The sequence below is a fragment of the Colias croceus genome, chromosome 12 (assembly GCF_905220415.1).
Source record: "Colias croceus chromosome 12, ilColCroc2.1".
NCBI classification, from domain to species: domain Eukaryota; kingdom Metazoa; phylum Arthropoda; class Insecta; order Lepidoptera; family Pieridae; genus Colias; species Colias croceus.
In genome coordinates this window covers 2,869,755-2,891,752 of record NC_059548.1, presented here as the reverse complement: position 1 = coordinate 2,891,752, position 21,998 = coordinate 2,869,755, and the positions used below count along the sequence as shown (strand labels likewise).

Sequence of the window (21,998 nt, the reverse complement as noted above, 5' to 3'; positions counted from 1 at the left end):
AGTTTAACTTTGCAAACATTCACAATACCTTACTAAGTTACACAAAATAAGTAACACACCGAATACACACCTGTGCCACGAATATGAATGTTTTAATTCAAGGTAAAACATTTTTAAATAATTTCACTATGAAAAAAAATGAAGGTAGAAAGTATGGTTGAAAGAAAGAATGGGTTCTTATGATTAGAAGTTAATAGTTGTAAGAAAGAATTGAAATTGTATGAAACCTGGTCTTAATTTGAGATACACCAAATATAGATGGGAAAATAAACAATAAAGTTTTAAAAATGTTTCAAAGGGAAAAACAAGAATAAATTTATAGTATAAGATGAATAAATACTGAATACCCAAACTCGTGTCACAGATCATAATCTTAAAAATCAATACATTTTTCACAAATCACACTTAAATGCATGAAATAAATAAATGAAGAATAACTACACTCAGTTTTTGTTGAAAAAAATACTTTACATTAAAATCACGTATAAGGGTGAATTCACATTGACGTACAATATCTACTAGCCTACTAATGAATGACTCCCTTATTTAATAACAAAATAATTATTGTACTAACAAATTACACTTCATGTAACCCAATTAGGATGCAATCTAAAAAAAATAATACTAATAAATTAATGAATCGAATTAGTTTAATATTTCCTAAATCAAAGTGACCACCCTTATAAATAACATTTTAAACAGAACATTTTGAGTATATTAAGCCCTGTAGATCAAGAGCCCACGTCGGCCAGACTTTCCTTTCTTTAGGTAGTAACGTTAATTTGATGATACGTTAGTTATTTTTTAAATGTGTCTGGCAAGATGTAAGAACCATGAAAACTGTCCGGCTCTTGAGGTAACATCTATTTATACGTCCCCAAGTAATATATATAAAATTTAGCTTTTAAACGTACAGGTAGGTTAGGTACAATTTTATACACCTTTACTACCTGTTTCCTGCCAAAGTAACCACAACTCAGACTTGATAATCGCTAGTCGTTCTTATCTGTATCGGAGACATATACAGAGAAACTTTCAGCTTTCCTAAAGAAAGGAAAGTCTGGCCGTCGTGGGCTCTTAGATTACTGTAAGGCCATCTGCAAACCGTTAAACTGCATGAACACAACAACATTACAATACCAAATTTTGCATTGATCCGTTACTCTACATTGCATATAATAATCAGGATAAAACAAAAAATAAATAAACCTTTATATTCTTGTGTAACAAGTGCTTGAGGTAATAATACATTGGCAAATAAATATATGTACTTAACTGAGGTGTGAGGCGTCCTCAGGACTTCGGAAAAAACTAAGCGTAGGCACAATATATGTTCCGTAGTGTGATGCCCAATTTGGATAACTTACACGCAATTTGTTCACTAAACTATATCACTCTTTACATAACCCAAACTATCCGCTGTGCATACTTAATCAGTCTTCTCCCGTTCCAATGTTACACAAACTGTATGACACGTATGATGCATACATGTTCAGTTCTATATTATATTGAAACGCAGCTTAGTGAAAGTTTAGGCTCTCACAGATCTATTTGCTCTAAATCGACTGTAAATATCCTATTCTCCGCCTATAGCTTCGTCTTGCGCGTTGCTGTGGGATGGTTCGGCGTGCTGGGCTTCGGCTTCTGTGGAATAAACAAAATACGACTTTAATACATAGGGTATAAGGGTTAAAATTACATCTAGCGACTGGGTGTAAGCGAGTAGGCCATACAACTCACCTACACTATTTTTGAAGTAACTGAAAATAAATTAAGATGCATTTGAAAGCGCACAAAGATTAACTACTTAGGTGTAAAACTAGTGTTAGTGAAACAAAGCATAGAAATTGAAAGCAATATTGAAAAACTCAAAACTTGGCGATTTTAAATACAAACAACTCTACTACTTTTTAAATGGCTGTGCTAATGATAAAATTAGCTAAAAATAGTAACAGTCTACATAAGAAAACACAACAAACAAACTACAATAAATAAAAGAGAAACAATATCAACGGTCACTAATCATAATTTAACCAATGTTAAGTAAACGCAACACACAAAAAAATAAGTATAGTATTGAAAATGGTCGAGTCAGCTAACACTGCTGGTCAACTTTTGCTGAGCTTGCTGTCTTTTTACGTATTTATTTAAATCTGCCAACCAAAAAGTCCTACAATATAACAACTACTAACCAGCGATAGCCCTGTCCACTTTGAGTTTATCCCGCACGATGTACATAGCGGTGAGCAGGAAGAACACGCCGCCGATCACTTCCACGAAGCAAGTCACGAATAGTGCGTATTGTAGGGAACGGAACTGCACGCTAGCGCTGGGAGCTTCGCCCGCTACTGATAGCGCACGTTTCAGGGATTCCGATATCTGGGGAAAATAATAATTATTATAAATTATTTATTTATTTATTTTAATTCTTTATTTAACACACACATGGTACAGAAGATAAGAGAAAAACATATAAGATAGGTACACATGTTAAATAGGCGGCCTTATCGCTTTCAAGCGATCTCTTCCAGGCAACCTTTGGATAGGATAGAATAAGATAGGTGGTGTTTAAGTTAAATAAAATTAAAAAGACAACAGACAAAAAAAATGATATAGGTAGAAATAATGACAGAGAGAAAAAAAAATAAATATAATTTAAAATTATAAGTGTTTTTGCATGTGGCAATGTGTTGAAATGTTTGTGCATTGTCAAGTTTATTTAGAATATCGTCATTATATGCTGAACTAACAGCTTGCCCCGGCTTCGCTCGCGCTGGTTAATCTGCATTAAAAACTACATATCTTACTCCTGAACAGTGTAGCTTTCTATTTGTCAAGTAATTTTCCATCGGATCAATAATCCATCGGCTATTCCGAGAATAACCCTTCATGTACATAAATTATTATAATATTGGATTATGTAGTGACTTTTTTATTTGGTACAATGCCAGCAAATCCATGAGCCGTACTTATTACATTATATCGGATACAAATCCATAACTAGCTAAAAATTTTAATATTTATATTTTACTTCCAAACAAGAATCCTTAAAAGTAAACAAATGAACTCACCACACCAACCAAGTAAGGACTGCCAGCATCACCAAACATGTGTGAAATAAGAATCTGGAACGCTTCCGCAGTAGAACGACGGGGCGGAATCACAACATACTATAGGAAAAGAGAACTTATTATAATTAAAAGTTAGGTTTATCAACTATTTTTATATAAACATCTGTTGTGTAAAGTATCCAATTACTGACACTATGTAATTGATATACAGGGTTACTTGTAAAACACCGGCAACCTCGCAGGTCAAGATAGCTAACATCAAAAGCAACAACATTTGTTCTACGACTTTTGATAATTTGTTAGATTTTATTTTCATACAAAAATAAATATTCATTTAATTTTCCGTTTGAATATTATAAACTCTACGCCTCACAAAAATTACGTAAACAAGAAGCGAACGAGAGGGGGAAGAGGGCGTCGCGTCGTCCATCCAATAATGAATAGAACATAGGCTTACAAATGTTAAGAGAGTACAATAAAAGTTTAAAAAATCATTTAAAAATAATTTATTGCGTTATGCCAAAAGTCGTAGAACAAATGTTGTTACATATGATGTTAGCTATCTTGTCCTGCGAGGTTGCTGGTGTTTTACAAGTAACCCTGTATAAGAATACTAAGAAGTTATTATAACGTGTTATAATAACAAAATATGTACATAAGTTGCAAATTCAGCAAATGATACTTCATTAACAACTATTTTGCACTCATAGTCAAATAGTGGATACTATATACAAATTATACTAAGAATAAAATATATTAATACTAAATGCTTTGCTCCGACTTTGTAAATATCCTATTTTTAATACCTTTTGTACAGGATATGGGGCATACGTATTAACATAGTCATTGAAAAGTTTATTGACTTGCACAGACAACGGGATTCGAACCCGATTGCGTAGTTTAATTCAAGGTCAAAATTCTATCGGCTAAACAATATAATCAACTAAAATAATTGGATTTTAAATCGGTACAGAAGTTGTTTTTATTTTTAACAGACAAATATATGATTTTATAGCCATTCTCGTTTAAATAAAATATTGTAATAATAATATGTAATTGTCTAAAAATAAAACCAGTTCACGCGAACTAGCGCCATCTATATAATATACCTCTAATTAGCATAACATCCTGACTCACAAAATCGTGCGCGTTTCTCAACTATATCAATAGATGTCGCTATTTCGCAAAAACAACTTGAAACCAGCCTGAAGGGCGTTTATAAATAAAATAAATAAATAAAATAAAACTGAGATGCGACGTTTGTTTTTCAAACAACGATCACAATGTACTCATGTATGACTGGTTTCAAGTGAACATGCTTTGTGAGATGATAATGTATGCAAACTGTTTACATGCTAAAGAAAACTGATTTTGTAACCTCATTTGCATGACAATTAATGTGTTTTAATGTGTTTCAAGGAATATGGTTTAAAGCTACGTAATAATACAGAGTATGATACCCCATGCAACAAATGAACTATATTAGCTATACGCTATTTAATACTAAAATTACTTATACTAAACTAAAGTAATCTACACGTTTGTAGACGCTTTTGGCTTCCTTCTTATGGTTATTTATACTTTAAAAGAGGACAAAATACAGCAAATGATGTCACCACAACCCATTAGATAGAATCACATCAAGATATAATTCTTAGTAAGGTAAGAAAAACGTGTGAACATAGTAGAACAAAGGCATTACTAAAATTAACGAAGTTGTACATTGAATATACTGAGAAAGATATTTATTAATATTCGAAGCCTAATCCGACAGAGCACTTTTAAATTTTTCTGTAATTTTGCGTAAATCGATTTGTACAATTAAAAATGTTTGATTTGATTTTAACAATAAAAAATAATTTTGCACAAATTTGAAGATTACGTGCAAATCATACTTCATTTTAGAAGTAATATGACTGGTATTCAATTTGCATTTTCAGAGTTAGTCATGAAGGTTGAATTTCAATGTGAAAATTGTATTCTCCTTATAAAAAAGCTATTGTAAATTTAATGATACATATTTGAAGTATCGACAAAAGCGTCTATTAATTCTCTAACACCTTTGTTACCAAACAAACTCAAACTACACACCACCCACTCAACAACACCATCATCGTACTGTACACAATCTACACCCACACCCGAAGCTTCTAGACTAGAGTATTCTAGAAAGTTCCAGAATGTTCTAGAAGGTTCTAGAATGTTCTAGAAGCTCCCCGCCGCGGCGCGCTTACCAGCGACATGTCCGCCACGATCGCCCAGTTGAGGTTGAGCGCGGTCTCGGCCACGAACATGAGCGCGAACGGCGCGTAGTAGTACCCGTCGCAGAGCAGGATGGCCAGCGCCATGGCCGGCGCGGAGAGCAGCAGCCCCGCGCCGCAGATGACGGGGTGCGCGCGCGGGAAGCGCTTCGACAGCGCGGCGCCGAGCCACGCGCCCAGCGGCACGCCCGCCGCGCCCGCCACCATCGTCACCGCGCCGAACGTCAGCGACACCCTTCGCACGCCCCACCGTCACACTCCAGCCACGTGACACGCACCACGTACCACACCCACACACACTAGCTTTCTATATTCAGCGTGTGTGAATGAGTATTGACGCTACACGCACCATGTACCCATCCACACACGCACACGTACACGTTGCTTGTGTGTGCTTTTTATACTCAGCAGTGTGTGATGTGTGGATGACTACTGTACCCATCCACACGCACACATGCACGCGCGTACGCGTTGCGTATTACTACTAGCTTTTTATGTTTAGCAGCGTGTGGTGTGTGGATAAGTTTTGTCACGCACCATGTACCCATCCACACGCACACGTTGCATATTACATTGTTATAGAAGGTATTAAAATAGCTAGTTTTTAATATTTGCAATAGGTGTGTGGATGAGTATTGACCGTCGTTGCTGACGCATCCGGCTTGTGAAAACAATGGGATATGTAAAATATCCCATCATTTTCTGTATCTTATCTCTATGAGCTAGCACACAATCGAGATGGCATAGGTTATACGTCTATTTATAAAAACTAACTGTATAGAGACCGCTGTGCCAAATCGAATCTGCGTAGAATATCTAAAACTAGCCTATACGTTAATCTGTCACCTGTTTGCGATCATCGTGCGTTTTCTTCAAACAACACATTCTTTTCACAAATAGGCAACAGACGCTACATTAGCATAACGGCCATAATCTATCGCAATCAAGCAATGATATCCTCATGCTATTAATGGGATGAGTGAAGCCTATACATGAGTACATCGCGACCGGTCGCACTGCCGCTCACCAGGACGATGTCCGCGACGATGGACCAGGTCAGGTTCAGGGTGAGCATCCCGAGGAATATGGATATATAGGTGAAGGGGGGTAGAGAGTGGACGGCGACGAGGGCGAAGTACACGAGCGGGGCGGAGGCGAGCAGGGCGAAGGCGCAGATGAGCGGGTCGGCGTCGGGCGCGCGGGCCCGCAGGCGCTGCGCCAGCGCCGAGCCCAGCGGCACGCCCAGCGCGCCCGCCGACATGCCCACCAGCCCGAACTTGTACGACACGCTGCGCGCCGCCACAGATATTATGTGTACTCGCTTATGTGTATCTCATACTCTTACGATATATTCATAAGTTTGTTTGAAATCATTGCTTTTGCTTAGCCTTTATATATTATTGTATGAATTTTATCGTGTACTAATGTACACTATACTTCACAAAAAAAAATACTTTATAGGGAAAAAATCGTATGATCATGGATTACTTATACATATTATACTTGTATTAAAACGAAACCTCAAAACTTGTTATATACTAAGGTGAAATTGTATTTCAATTTATACTTTAAATATGGTACTCATATTGCACTAAAACAGACCACACTCTTATAAACGGCGAAAACAAAATAAATCAAATGTTTGGTGCAAGTAACGGATACATCTTTGCTAAGAAATGAATTCAGTCAATTATAAATCAACTTATTTAAAATTACACCTATAATTACTGTGTACTCATGATTTCATCAAAGCTTTTTTCACATTGTTGTCTTTGTGTGTGTGATTCTTGTTAGTCAAATTTTGAAGCACATATTTTATTATATTGTTTGGACTTAACATAACTCACTAGTATGATATAAATTTGGACCTTATTTTAAGTTATAATGCTACCGTTAATATCGACTTTATTGAAGAAAAAAATTTTGAACGACAATAATATTAATGCGCGTAATGTACTTTTAAAAAGATCCAAGTTTACATTTTAATAACTTTAATTCATAAGAAAGTGTGGTATGCAACAAAAAGCGCTTTCATTTTTATCGACCATTTAAAACATTCAGAATGTGAATTTGAAAGAAACATAGGTACCTACATATACTAAATTTAATTTACTTCAAACAAAAATTACAAATAATTTTTATCTTTTAAAGCACTTTTATTGATTTACTGGAGTATTAACAAGCTTATTCTAAAACCTCAAAAATAACTGAAATCAGCAAAAAGTAAGAACTCCTTTCATTCACACCAAAAATGAATTAATCAAATTAAGAAACAAACGCTTCATCAAATTCAAATTAAGAACATTCGAAAGTCACTTCTTTTTTAATTTTTTTTTTTAGTTTTTTTTTTTAATATTTAATGGCCTGATTACTTTTTTTTTTTTCGTTTCGCGCCTAACCAGCCAGTACGTACCTCTCTAGTGTGATGTCGACGCCGGGCTGCTGCGTGAGGCCCAGGTATATGAACTGCGGGCCCCACCACGCGAGCGCGCCAGTGACGAACGCCACGCACGTGAACGCTAGCGTTGACAGCATGAACGATGGGCTGGAAAATTGGTTGCTTTCATTAGTGAAAATTCTTTAATTTTTATTTTTCTGGTAACTAGTTTTGTTTATAGAATCTTGAAATCAACCACGTTCAGTTTTTTATGATATAATCAATTGTTGACATTGATTGTGACATTGATGAAGAAGATTAAAAAAATACTTAGGTCAAAGACATTGCAATTATGCAAAAACACCGTTCATAATTTTTTTATTTATATGCTTAATAAAAAAATTAGGTATAAATGAAATAAATCATTGTGGATTAATTTTGACGTTATTCATACAATAAGAGATAAATAAAAATTTCCCGCAACGCGGAAACGTTCATTTGATAAAGACAAAAAGGTTAAAAAACCCAGAAGGACAAAATTTTATTATTACACGTCTATAAATTGCAAAGGTCATTATAAAATTACTGTTTCACTATTTAATTAATAGTAATAATTCATTAAATGAGTTTAACGGTATATCCAATAAAATTGCTAAATAATAGCTAATTAGTACCTAATTACTAAACTATTCAGGAACCGAGGGGAACAATGTAACATTCATTAATAAAATTTAATAGATACATATTTGCACGCTTCATTATCTGATAATTGAGAAATATTTAAGAATACACAGTGCATTCAATTCATTTATTGCGTGTCAATTATTGTCCACATCCTTATATTATCCTTTATGTTATAACTCAATAATATGCAAATTTTCTTGTATGAAAATATGTATATTTTTATCCTTTACCTACACTAAAAGACTATAATTTCTAAATAAAGACGATACTCACTTCTTAACCAACGACTTGACATCATCGCTATACGTAGTGGGCTTCATCCTACTATCCTCCGCTTGTCCCCTTTCCGGGTTCTGCATCAGAAAGGCAATGAGGAACACTGCTATTGCCCCAAGGAACGGGGTCACGCGGAGGCCCCAACGCCAGTCACCCGCCGCCGCCCCTGCTACGGACCCCACGATGTAACCGAAACCGCTGAAAAACAATTGTATATGTTATCGACTGAGTTATAATTCATAATAAATAGGAATATTTTTCATTTCATAAGTATCAATTCACGAGTTATTTCGAATTTAATCTCAAACGGAAACGAAATTTCTTATTGAAAAACTTTTGAATCGTCATTATTTCGTAGGTTTGTAAATACCTATAGGTGAAGGTCCAGGTGGTATGACTTTTTTTTTTTAAATACTCGTGACATGTGTCGTTGAGTTCGTGTTGCAAGGCGTGTTTGTTTCTACAAATCTACGTAACTAAATAATATGGCCAAACTGAAATCTTTATACATGAAATTTTTATTTATAAGTAGGTGAAACTATTGCATGTATTTACATATAAAAAATGCATTTAAAAGGATTCAGTAAATAAAATCTAAATAATTAGAACCTAAGTTTCAAAACGTGCTAAAGATTATGCGAAGATAAGGTCACGGATCTCAAAGCATACTACCTACATAATATAATAATCAAGGCTTTTTCCTTCTTAGAAAAATACATAAAAAACTTTACCTATAGAGAATAATCTGATTCCGCGAAAATGTTCTCTACTTAGAATAGGCTCGAAAGTCTCCACACTTCTATATATTTATGTGTGTGAATTATAAACTCAAACTTCCCATTAAATGTGAAACTGGTTTATAAAAGTCACAAGTTTTCGTTTTATATTCTGTTTAAACAAATACTCTAGTAACCTGTTATAGTTAAAATTAATTTTAAAAAGAAATTCAGTGCTACATATTTGGATACATTTGAACACATACCAAACATGATTCCCAATAAAACAGTAACAATATGAAATTAAACAAAGAATAATATTCAAAACAAACAGTTCTGAATCAAATCATTATCATTTAAATACTTCGATTACAGCAATCAAATACGATAACCCTAATTAGGAATATCAGCAAATCATTCATTCATTATACATAAAAATTATCTCGCTGTCTACTATCTCTCATATATTCTTAGCCTATCGATAGTTTATCTTATAGGAAATATTAATTAAACTTGCCAGACATCTTTAAAAACAAACATTAAAAATTATGCAATACTGATAATAAATTTAAGCAAACATTTGAGCGAAATGACCTTTGGTAGCAAATGAATCAAATTTATTGACCAGTCTGAGCTAGATTAAAAAATTTCTTTCAATACGATTTTTTATTAAATTGTTTTATAATGTACAATATGGGACATGCACATTTAAATAATCCAAATACAATTCTAAAATCGAGCTGCTATTACCTATTTCCATTTACACACTTCTTTTTACAAGGGAGACTCAATGTTATATTCTTGAATCGAATCTTATACCACAAGTTAGTCTAATTTCCGATCGCGTAACAAACGCGTTTATAAAATCGATACATTCAATAAACCTGTGCAATCCCTTAAAATAACTTTTAAAGCACCACCAAAACATTTCTCGTATACAAATCACATGCTATTATTAACCGACACGCTACAAAGAAACGACGTCAAGATTATTACAACATTCTTCTCCGAACAGTAAGGACCCAACCCTCCTCAAACTTAATGTCATTGACACGCAGGAAATCCTCAGCTCTAATCATGATAATGAGACGAAAACCGGTATACGTAATTGTGACATTAATCAGACCTCTTTTGGTGACATATCAATTCTACACTGCGCTGTTTTAGACATGAGTCATGACTTTGGTCAATTTGATGGTCAAATCCATCTAGTGCAAGGCGATTACATATTGGTGAATGCGACAGACTGACATAATTAGGAGAGCTTTGAGTAGGAAGCACCGCTTTTAAGTTTTAGTTTCCTTGTTTACGTGGAAAATAACTATACATACTAACAAATGTATACGACATACCGCAAATTCATAAAATAAGATCAGAGCTAATACAAATAATAAAATATATAAATCTGTTTGCGTGTTGTACCTATACAACATGCAAACAGATTTATATATTTCTCGACAAATGTTAATTTGCTTACAATGTTATTAACAACCTTTCTTTGACCCTAAACAATTATCGGTTTCGCTTGCAAAATAATGACGATAACGTCGTAAGTCCTCTATTTATATTCTGATGCCTATTTTTACCGTTTGACATGTAAATAATTACATCTAAAAATATCTAATAAACACATCTAAATATGCGATAAATCAACAACACAATAAGCACGCAATCGCATCCAATTAGCAACAATTACTATCGATCTATCACACGTTTCGCACACGTCCGCGCTTGCTGTATTCACACCAGCCGTGATTAACTTTAATCAACCAAGTGTCAGATAGCAATTTCTACATTTTTTTCAATATCATGTTTGAGAAAGTTTTCTTAAAAAAAGACAATTACGTTATTGGGTGCGAGAATCTTCTTTTTTTTTATTTTCATTGATTTTTATCTCTTCTGTATTTAAGGTCGTTCCCTGAGCGAGTGACCTTGAGCATTCACACTTCTTTCCCGAGCCACAGCTATCCGCCGCTTCTACAATACTTCGCAAATAATTCTTGCGCCACCTAACGCGCATCCGCGTGAACTGTTTCAAATACAAGTAAAATTCACAGAGCTCAGAAGTAACAGACATGACATTTAAAATATTTTTTTATAGAAAAACATTATAATGGTGCTAACACATAATTTTGGTCTTTACCAATTCAGAGTTAAATTATAGTCATATGGATGAATTTTATATTAAATTTTTAAAATGAATCAAAATTGATGGTGCTCTGTAATGATCATCATTCGGTGATATTTTGATATTTCTTTTAAACTAGATAATCCCATTCAAATGTTATCCAAAAACTGTCGCCAAATGGTTTCTAGTTGAAATAACTTTTCGTCATTGGTGTCATTTTCATGGTTTTTGGGGTACCTATTAACCAATATGAAGTCAAAATTAAAATTCAAGATTGCGCCGACGATAATTTACACCTTTTTGTCATGGGTGTCATTTTCATGGTTTTTGGGATAGGTTTTAACCAATATGAGGTCAAAACTAAAATTCAAGATGGCGTCGACGAAAATTTTACATCTTTTTGTCATGGGTCTCATTTTCTTGGTTTTTGGGGTAGTTATAAACCAATATGAGGTCAAAATTAAAATTCAAGATGGCGCCGACGAAAATTTTACATCTTTTTGTCATGGGTGTCATTTTCATGGTTTTTGGGGTAGCTATTAACCAATATGAGGTCAAAATTAAAATGTAAGATAGCGCCGATGAAAATTTTACATCTTTTCGTCATGGGTGTCATTTTCATGATTTTTGGGGTACCTATTAACCAATATGAGGTCAAAATTAAAATTCAAGATGGCGCCGACGAAAATTTTACATCCTTTTGTCTTGGGTGTCATTTTCATGGTTTTGGGGGTAGGTATAAACCAATATGAGGTCAAAATTAAAATTTAAGATGGCGCCGACGAAAATTTTACATCTTTTTGTCATGGGTGTCATTTTCATGGTTTTTGGGGTACCTATTAACCAATATGAGGTCAAAATTAAAATTCAAGATGGCGCCGACGAAAATTTTACATCCTTTTGTCATGGGTGTCATTTTCATGGTTTTGGGGGTAGGTATAAACCAATATGAGGTCAAAATTAAAATTCAAGATGGCGCCGACGAAAATTTTACATCTTTTTGTCATGGGTTTCATTTTCATGGTTTTTGGGGTAGCTATTAACCAATATGAGGTCAAAATTAAAATGTAAGATAGCGCCGATGAAAATTTTACATCTTTTCGTCATGGGTGTCATTTTCAAGAATTCGACTATATAGCTTGTATTTGTTATTTTGTTTTAGTTTACTTTAAAGGAGAAAATTTCGCTTCAAAGGCCTTGTTTTATGTATCAAAAACAAGATCTATGACGAAAGCGAATTTTGTGATATTATTTGAGCCACGGCGTAAATACTCAAATTTGCTATCTAGTCGAATCCTATATATTACGGGAGAAATCAATTTAATATTGATAATAGCATTGATTATTGAAATACATATTTAGAAATGTAATGTAAAACGAAACTCTGTGTCAATATTCCGACAGATATTCGCTTTTTCACTGTATTCGCTCAACTTTGTTAATCGTTTAAAATAGAGTTCATCTTATATACTAAAACGAAGAGAATAAAATAAAAAAGAGCGCGTGAGCCGAGAACACATGTCAGAAGTGAAACTTCTTTGGTAAGATTTATAGATACGAAAATCGCCGCCTTACTCCATGACGTGACGGTATTACCATGACGCGACCTTGAAATTTTACTCTCAACGCGCCTATAGAACTTTCACTTCAAAAAGCTACACCTAAACTACAGAATTTGAATTCTGTTCGATTAATATGTAAACGATTGTAAGAAAAACCACATAAATGACATCCATTTCGAAAAAATATCAAAATTTTGTCAGCGCCTTGTAGTATTTTAGATTTGACCTCATATAAGCTACCACAAAAACAATGAAAATGACACCCATAGCAAAAAGATGTAAAATTTTCGTCGTTGGATTTTAGTTTTGACCTCATATTGGTTAATAACTTAATAGCTAACCCAAAAACCATGAAAATGACACCCATGACGAAAATATGTAAAATTTTCATCGGCGCCATCTTGAATTTTAGTTTTGACCTCATATTGGTTTATACCTACCCTGAAAACCATGAAAATGACACCCATGACAAAAAGATGTAAAATTTTCGTCGGCGCCATCTTGAATTTTAATTTTGACCTCATATTGGTTAATAGGTACCCCAAAAACCATGAAAATGACACCCATGACAAAAAGATGAAAAATTTTTCTCGGCGCCATCTTGGATTTTAGTTTTGACCTCATATTGGTTAATAGGTACCCCAAAAACCATGAAAATGACACCCATGACAAAAATATGTAAAATTTTCGTCGGCGCCATCTTGAATTTTAGTTTTGACCTCATATTGGTTTATACCTACCCCAAAAACCATGGAAATAACACCCATGACAAAAAGATGTAAAATTTTTCTCGGCGCCATCTTGGATTTTAGTTTTGACCTCATATTGGGTAATTTAGCTACCGCAAAAACCATGAAAATGACACCCATGACAAAAAGTAGTATACATACTTAAAACTTCAAATGAAGTTTGTCTAATCCTAATACTTATTCACTAAAAACTTAAAAAGTAAAATGTGATTTATTGCATAAATTAATAAATTTATAATAATTTTTATAAAATATTTTCGATTATTAAAAAAATTATATATTTATAAAGCATTTGAATGTTTTAAAAACTAAATATCATAATTATATAAAAAAAAATGTTGTGTGGTTTTATGAAACCACGGTAAAAGTGAAACTTTTTTCACACTATAGACATTTAACTAAAAATTATCGTATTTGTACGATAATTATCGTACATATCGTGCGTCACGCGACATGCGCTACACATAACACAGACCAAAAAGTTGGAGACGATGTAATAAAAGTTTCACTTTAATATATTATAATAACTAAAGCTCATTGACCAGTTATTATATTATTGATGATTTCTAAAATCTCACTATAAATTAATAGTAGTAGCGTCTATTCCTCGCTCATTGTTTGATATTCGTACTATTCGAATAAACATGGGTCACGTGATTGTCATGTGACGCTCACGGCGACAAACGACACAAGCTTCACCCTCGAGACCTAGCGGCCGACTGAACCTCCCATACAAGCGCAAGAGATATAGTTGCGAATACGCCCAAAATTTTTAATAAAATGTTTATAAAATCTAGTATAGGTCTTATAAAAAAAAAATTTTTACCATAATTTTCGTAATGAAATTGCCTATCCAATAGTGTAAATACCAAATCAAAAGAATCATTAGTTTAAGAGGAGATACACGGTAAACATAATTATTTCTAATTTCTGGGATTTCTTTGGGAGGAGATTAATTAAACTTTAAGTCAATAAAATAACAAAATACTTTTACCATTTTTGAGCCAAGAATATGTAGAAATTTAATGTATTTTTATTTAGTTAATATATCTTTTGGATAAGAAGGAGATAGCTCCAGAAAACAGTACAAAAAACGGCTAGAGCTGGGTTTTACTCTATTCCGCGCCTTAACAACATTATTCTCATCTAATTTATTATTATCCTTTCTCTCAATATCGTGATCACACAATCATTCATTTCGATCACTACGGTCGTGCCTATCACCATATGTATTTACAAACACGACATAAGTGGGTAATGTTCCACTGAGATCGCGGATCAATTTTTCCATCACTATCGGCTAACCTCTCGGCGACCCTGTCAACGGTTCAATTACCTATTGACGTTTATATGATTGCAAATCGTATGATGTTATTGCGACTACCATAATAAATAAGCCCAGAACAATGTAGACCGGACTCTCAGTGGAGTTTCGTTTGCAAAAATAGCGGACCTAAATCTGCAGACTTTTGATATATATTGTATAGATCCCAGACATCCTATAGACAGATGTTGCCAACCAGTTTTGTGGTCCCCCTGCCCGCACCCCGGTAATTAAATATGGCATACAAAGAAAAAAATAAAAATTTCCAAAACATGCCGTGTGGGGTATAAAATGAAAGAGCTTATTGAGTTGATCACGAATATATAGCATACTATATACATTTCTTACACTTTCTCTAAGATTTTTTAGAAAATTTACGAAAATGGTCCATTTTTGAGTTAACTTTAAACCACTATAGATTGAAAACTCATGAATATATTTTTTAAATTATTATTTTAAATAATTAACAATAGTCCATTGTTAACGATTCAATAGTTCGTACAGTGAAATAGTTGCATGGGGGAGTGGGGGGAGCATTCAAAGATGGCGAGTTTCGATATGGGGATCACAAAACTGGTTGGCAACATCTGTTTATAGGATGTCTGGGATCTATATAATATATATCAGAAGTCAGATTGAGGTCCGCAATTTTTGCAAACGTCTCCACTGAGTCCGAAATTTTAAGAAATACATATATTAAAATATCGAAACTCGCCATCTTTGAATGCTCCCCCCACTCCCCCATGCAACTATTTCGCTGTACGAACTATTGAATCGTAAACAATGGACTATTGTTAATTATTTAAAATTATAATTTAAAACGGCATGTTTTGGAAATTTTTATTTTTTTCTTTGTATGCCATATTTAATTACCGGGGTGCGGGCAGGGGGACCACAAAACTGGTTGGCAACATCTGTCTATAGGATGTCTGGAATCTATACAATATATATCAGAAGTCAGATTTAGCTCCGCTATTTTTGCAAACGAACATCTCCTATCTCCTTGGAGCCTGCTCTAATGAAAACCAATATTATAACTCTATTTGATTTTGAGTTTCAATTTTACTACATCCAGTTATAAGCTTTCAGAAAGTGTGAGTTTAAACAACGAACAAAATTAACCATATCTGAATGATCGGACAGAGATCTATGTTATAATAAGAAAGCGAATAAAAAAAAGATTGGAAGATGCAACGCAAAATTAAACCCCATAACAATCTTACAACATAAATTTATAACATAATAAGTAGATAATTAAATTACCTCCCAACGGGTATGGCGAAGTAGAAAAATGCGAGCATCTTGGAGCGCACATTTCCGACGAAGAGGTCGCTTATGATGGTCGGCGCTATCGTTGAGTATGAGGCTTCACCTATACCCACTAAGCCTCTGAAGAATGCGAACGCCGCGAAATTCTGAAAACATCATTCTTGTTACATAACATGGCAGTAATATTTTTGATGTGATGAGAGAACTACATACGCTAGTCAACTTAAAACAATTAATGCGAATATATTTGCTGACCATTTAAGCAAAAAGCTATATTTTTTTTTTAACTTGGGAAGCAAAAAAAAATATAACTTAAAATAGAAAATGTGACAAGTTTTACTATGTAGTATGTGTTTAGAATAGATATTATATTCGTGAACGTATAAGATCAAGGAAAAAAAATTTTTAAATTCCCATTCACAGGAAATAATGTTGGGGATAATAGCTAATTTATTTACGGGTTTTCCTAAAGCCACACTAAGTATATAAATAGAAAATCACGCGATGTTTATTTAAACAGTAAAACAGTGATATTTGCTTAGCTTTTAGTGAGGTAAGGGGCGTAAATTTTATGCTGTTTTATTTTTGCTAGCTTCAAGCAAAACCGAATGCTCAAAAAACCAATTTTCCTATAATAGAAAGACTACTAACCGGTATAAACGATCCGACGAACGTCGTGATGCTCCACAACGCGACGCCAAAGACCATGATTGCTCGCCTCGAATATCGGTCACCCAGGTAACCGAATATTGGCGCGAACACCATATACGCCACCACGAAGACCGTTTGCAGCAGGCCGGCATCGTCGTCTTTGATATTGAACTCTTTCTTGACGTCGTTGAGCACACCTAGAAGGAGAAATGTCAAGGTGAATGCAGTTACGTTTCACAACAGCTATATGATAGAGTTTAACAGTTTTAAGGCATCGAATGTTGCTGCATTTATGATATGATAAAGTATCAGAAACGATTGCAAAGATTTCCCTTCAAAATGTTTAGGTGAATCAATTAATCAATATTTATGGTGGTAAATTGGCATTGTCACAATTTTGCCAATTTCCCGTTGTAAAATTATGTCCTAATAAAAATAAATTAATTTCAATAATGCCAATGCAGTTTATCGTTCGCTACGTTAAATCGCCATAAATCGTGAAAAGACATAACCTTAAGGCTATTAATCAAAATCGACCAGTGGAAAATATACTACATCCATCTTGCAAGATACATATAGGCAATTATAGTATGCAACCTTAAAGTAACCTTGGCGAGGTAAGTGGTCAGCGCTCGCTAAAATATGAAAACACTTTAACCGGAACTCCTAACCTGTTTTAATTAACACTTTTTGGGTTTCTGGAAACAAGCTATCCGTCTATATAATCCGGCTATAATAATGTAGACGACACATTCCCTTGAATGTTGGTGGATTCTGTCGTTGTCGTCGTGTTGTGTCGTCTGTGTTCAGTCGGTGGTTCTTTGAGAATTATACAGGTATCTTCTATACATAAATCCTCCTCTTTTCCTTTTCAATTATAACATCTATTTGTTACATCACTAACAACTGTATGAAAAGTACATAATGCTTATATATTTTATTCAGTTCATAAATTATGCCCCATTTTGTTAGTATCAAGATAATATAGACTACATTCATCCTAAACCAATAATAATGATGTATGTAGTCCATATATTTGGTGAACAAGCAAGCAGTAACCATGGGCCTTAGTCAAACGGCAAAACGCCAAGGAATAGAATACGCTATCGATAGAAATTGACATAAGCGTATGATGTTTTGCATAAGGATTCGGTCACCCTACCAACGACAACGACGACCACGAACAAAATTTTCATCCATTAGCAATTAAATAAAATTGTGCAAAACACAATTAAAAATGAAATTTAAGAATTTCCTGTCGTATTGGTGTTTGGAAAAAAAAAATTTGAGATCAATGGATAAACAAACAGGTTTTTCATAGAAACGGTGGCTCCTAGAAAAAAATGTATTTAACCTTTTTTATAGATAATTAGATTATATACAATTTTGGTTCAGGTGATTGTATGATAAACTTACCGTCTCGGCGAAAATCGCAAAAAACCCTATTTCTTTTTATTAATTGACCTCGAATTTTTTTATTCCTGAGTACCAGAATGACGGGAGATTTTAATATTGATTTTGAACAAATTTCGGCAAGATTGGAACTTTGGTCGTGGTCGTCTGCGTCATTGGTAGTGTGATCGAACCATTACCAAAATGTCATGAGCTTATGTCAATAATTAGCGTTAGCAGTTTCTATTCCATGGCGTTACGTACGTTTGTCTAAGGCCGCATGACACAGCTTTTATTTTACTAGGATGACGTCGCGTTTTATTTAAATTGGATTTGACCCGCATATCTTTATATTTATAAAATTATTAAGTCGGTTTGTATATGCTTCAATAGTCAAAAAGTTCTGCATCGATTGAACATCTATTTTTCCTCATTTCTCATCCATGCAATTATAATGTGACACAGTGGAGCGTGGCAATGGTCAATTAATTTATAATGTAAATTATGCACATTTATCTATTTTCATTTATAAAAAAGGTACTAAAATTATCACCGAAGAGTACACTGTTATCACTCCTGCAATCATGATAGATAAGTTAAGCCCAATAACAACACAAGGATATTGGTGATTATAAAAATTATATGGTTTACCTACTCTATAAATCTACTGAATTATATTTTTTACTCTGTAAATGTACTGCAACTGTTTTACGTTCATTATTAACGGCCTATAAAAAGTGTTTCAATTAAGAAGAAGAAGGAAGTGAGACCAATAAAAATTAAAACCAGTTAGTTAACAATTATAAAAGATGAATTTATCAACCTTTAAAATCGGCAAAATTTATTTATCATCCTATTATGTTCCTTCTAAACATATAAATAAAATCATTCAAAAACATTTATTAATTTAGGCGGAAGTAGGGATATTAAAAACTTGCTTTTCGACGATAACAATAGCATAATTATTTATAAATACTCAAAGATTGTCCAGATTAAAATCGTACGCAATCATCCAAATTGCGGTTAAATAACAAAAAATCCATACTATCTTCGTTATGCAACAATTAAGAACACCTGCAATTATCTACATCCGCATACTTTTGGAGGCGGAATCCAATTACAAGCACTTATTTGCACATGCACAGTCACACCCAGCGTTTCGCACGATTTGCACAGTCAACAGAAATGCCCGATAACATGGGGGCAACCAAATATTAGCGAGAGATACCCTCATTTGCTGGGCCGGGATGTTTGTACCAACCAAGGATGATCCGATTTAGTGCGATTCCTTGCCAAGAGTATTAATCATCTCGTTTTTAAACGTTGAACACATACAATTTTCGGATAAATCTGTGAACTTAAAAATATACTGTAAGTCTGTTAAAAAACAACATCTAGAGCACGGAAAGAACTTTACATGAGATAGCAAAAAAGACAGACTGGTGGAAATAAAATAAGACGGATAAACATCTAGTAAGTCAAGTATTCTCAATACTTTCAAAATAATTATCAAATTGCATTGAGCCCGTATCAAATGAATAATGGATAACAATTAACATAAAAAATTAACGCTTCTAGCGTCTCTAAATAAATATATCTATTCACTCATAATTGCATTTTAACGAAGAACTTCCGCCTAAATTGTAAATTTACTTTCTTAGTACATAAAATTTACATTATGAGAGGCAGTTAATTGATCAATGAACAAATTGTCTCAGAGGTTTCATTTAATAAAAGTATGATTTCTAGTTATCACTAAAACATAATAGGTACCTATAGACCTTCAGTAATCGAAACGAATTATTAGAAAGTTTTATCAAGTCATTTAAATACGAACTCGAGAAATACACGAACCTAATCCAATTTTTTAAGGCAAAAGTAAAAATACATTACATATTTGAATAAGTTGATAACAACGGGATATTCCATAGGAATTAAAAAGTATAATTCGTGCGGGCACAATGTTATCCTCTATATTTGTACATTATACAATGATCAAAGTTTTAAATCTTAATAGACGATACGTTACAAAGGTCCTTTTAAATCGTTGTGACATATTTAATAAATCATTCCTTTGATTGCGTCCCCTCTTGGCACCATTGTTAATTCCGAGCTTTTATCGTACTCAATACGTGTACCTTTTTCACCGTCCCCTGATTAAGCAACAAAAGGTTATAATCGATATTATGAATAAATACTTCTGAAGCAAACGTGACTGGGTGTTGGTTGTGCTGTATTTATTTATTCCAAGAATAAGATCTTAATCTTTGCTTGATGAGAACGGGCCGTAGTACAATTGGAATACCATAAGACTTAAAAATTCAACAACAAGAGTTCAACGCAATTTCGACGCGTAAAGCAAGGAATGGAGAAAGTAAAAATTATAAAGTTATAAGTGGTTCATATACAGAAAACGCGAGTGCCAATAGAAAGTCAAGTTTGCGATGAAATTGTTTTCTGTAGTTGAATGAAAGGTATTGTGAGAAATCACAATCATTCATCGTCCTACGATCTTTTATAAGACTCTTTTCTCCGAGTGAATGGGTTCTAAAACAACGTGTTCCATATCGTTAGCTTTGTAATATGAGAATCTGTGATATCAAATACCTACATTTGAAGTGTCTTGACTATAGTGTAAGTCGGAAGCACGGTCGTTTGTGAATTGGAATTATTGTTCCCGAAACAGTTAGTCATCATTTTTCGAAAAGCAATAAAATCTTGCTTTACAAGTATAATTTTCACAATGCAAAATAATGATAACAATCACGATCGGAAGTGTCATAACAACTCAATAATAACCCACAATAGATTTGATCTTGACCTTGCTATCATTACTATACTTAGGTCAGAAAAAACAAGCCTACTGTGTAACTTATTGTTTATTAGGTAAACTGCAGACGTCTCTGAATAACTTATCAAAGCGACCAACGACCTTCATTTCTTATTGGTGCTGACGTCAAATCGCGTGTTTAGAGACTACGTGACGTCTACGTCACTGAACGCAGTCTTATGGCTGGTTCACACTTTGATTAGTGTGAGTGCAGGTGATTAGTGCGAGTGCAGGTGTGTAGTGCGAGTAGTGTCCAATTCAACTGCGAGTGCAGGTGATTAGTGGGAGTGCAGGTCAATGGTGCAATTCGCGACGCTACACACTACGCTAAACACTAAACACTAAACACTCGTGTCCAGACGTGTTTAGGCAGGCACACTGCGAGTGAGGGGGAAGGGAGGGCGCGCGGGACGTGGCTACTCGCAGTCCACTCGCAAAAAAATAGAACACGCTTCTATTCACTCTACTACACAGCCTACTAAACACTTGCACTAAACAGTCGCTGTCCACACGTAGTTACTAAACACCTGCACTAATCACCTGCACTCGCACTAATCAAAGTGTGAACCAGCCTTTACGTACAGCCAACGTAGCGTGGGGGCGCCACCGCCGTGAAGCCGGCGAGCCGGAGCCGCGTGCGCCCGACTAACGCACTCGTATCACGCCACGTTCTTCAGCCAATCACAGACGCGGATTAGCGGTGCGAAA

The 21,998-nt window shown here is 34.4% G+C and overlaps 1 protein-coding gene across 3 annotated transcripts in view; it reads right to left on the bottom strand.

Annotated features, from left to right (window-relative positions):
• Positions 1–930: 930 nt before the first annotated feature.
• The window catches only part of LOC123696264 (protein spinster), a 33,469-nt gene continuing 12,401 nt past the window's right edge, over positions 931–21,998 (bottom strand). Inside the window, exons 2-10 of one of the 3 annotated variants that reach the window (XM_045642338.1) lie at positions 17,069–17,265; positions 16,412–16,563; positions 8,667–8,867; positions 7,746–7,877; positions 5,306–5,567; positions 3,072–3,170; positions 2,193–2,379; positions 1,741–1,760; positions 931–1,644 (exon numbers count right to left, since the gene is read on the bottom strand). In XM_045642338.1, the coding sequence (XP_045498294.1) occupies positions 1,741–1,760; positions 2,193–2,379; positions 3,072–3,170; positions 5,306–5,567; positions 7,746–7,877; positions 8,667–8,867; positions 16,412–16,563; positions 17,069–17,265 (1,250 nt within the window). In that variant the 3' untranslated portion in view covers positions 931–1,644. Of the gene's footprint in view, positions 1,645–1,740; positions 1,761–2,192; positions 2,380–3,071; positions 3,171–5,305; positions 5,568–6,359; positions 6,622–7,745; positions 7,878–8,666; positions 8,868–16,411; positions 16,564–17,068; positions 17,266–21,998 lie in introns of all 3 variants that reach the window. The other 2 variants (XM_045642337.1, XM_045642335.1) reach the window with 2 other exon arrangements.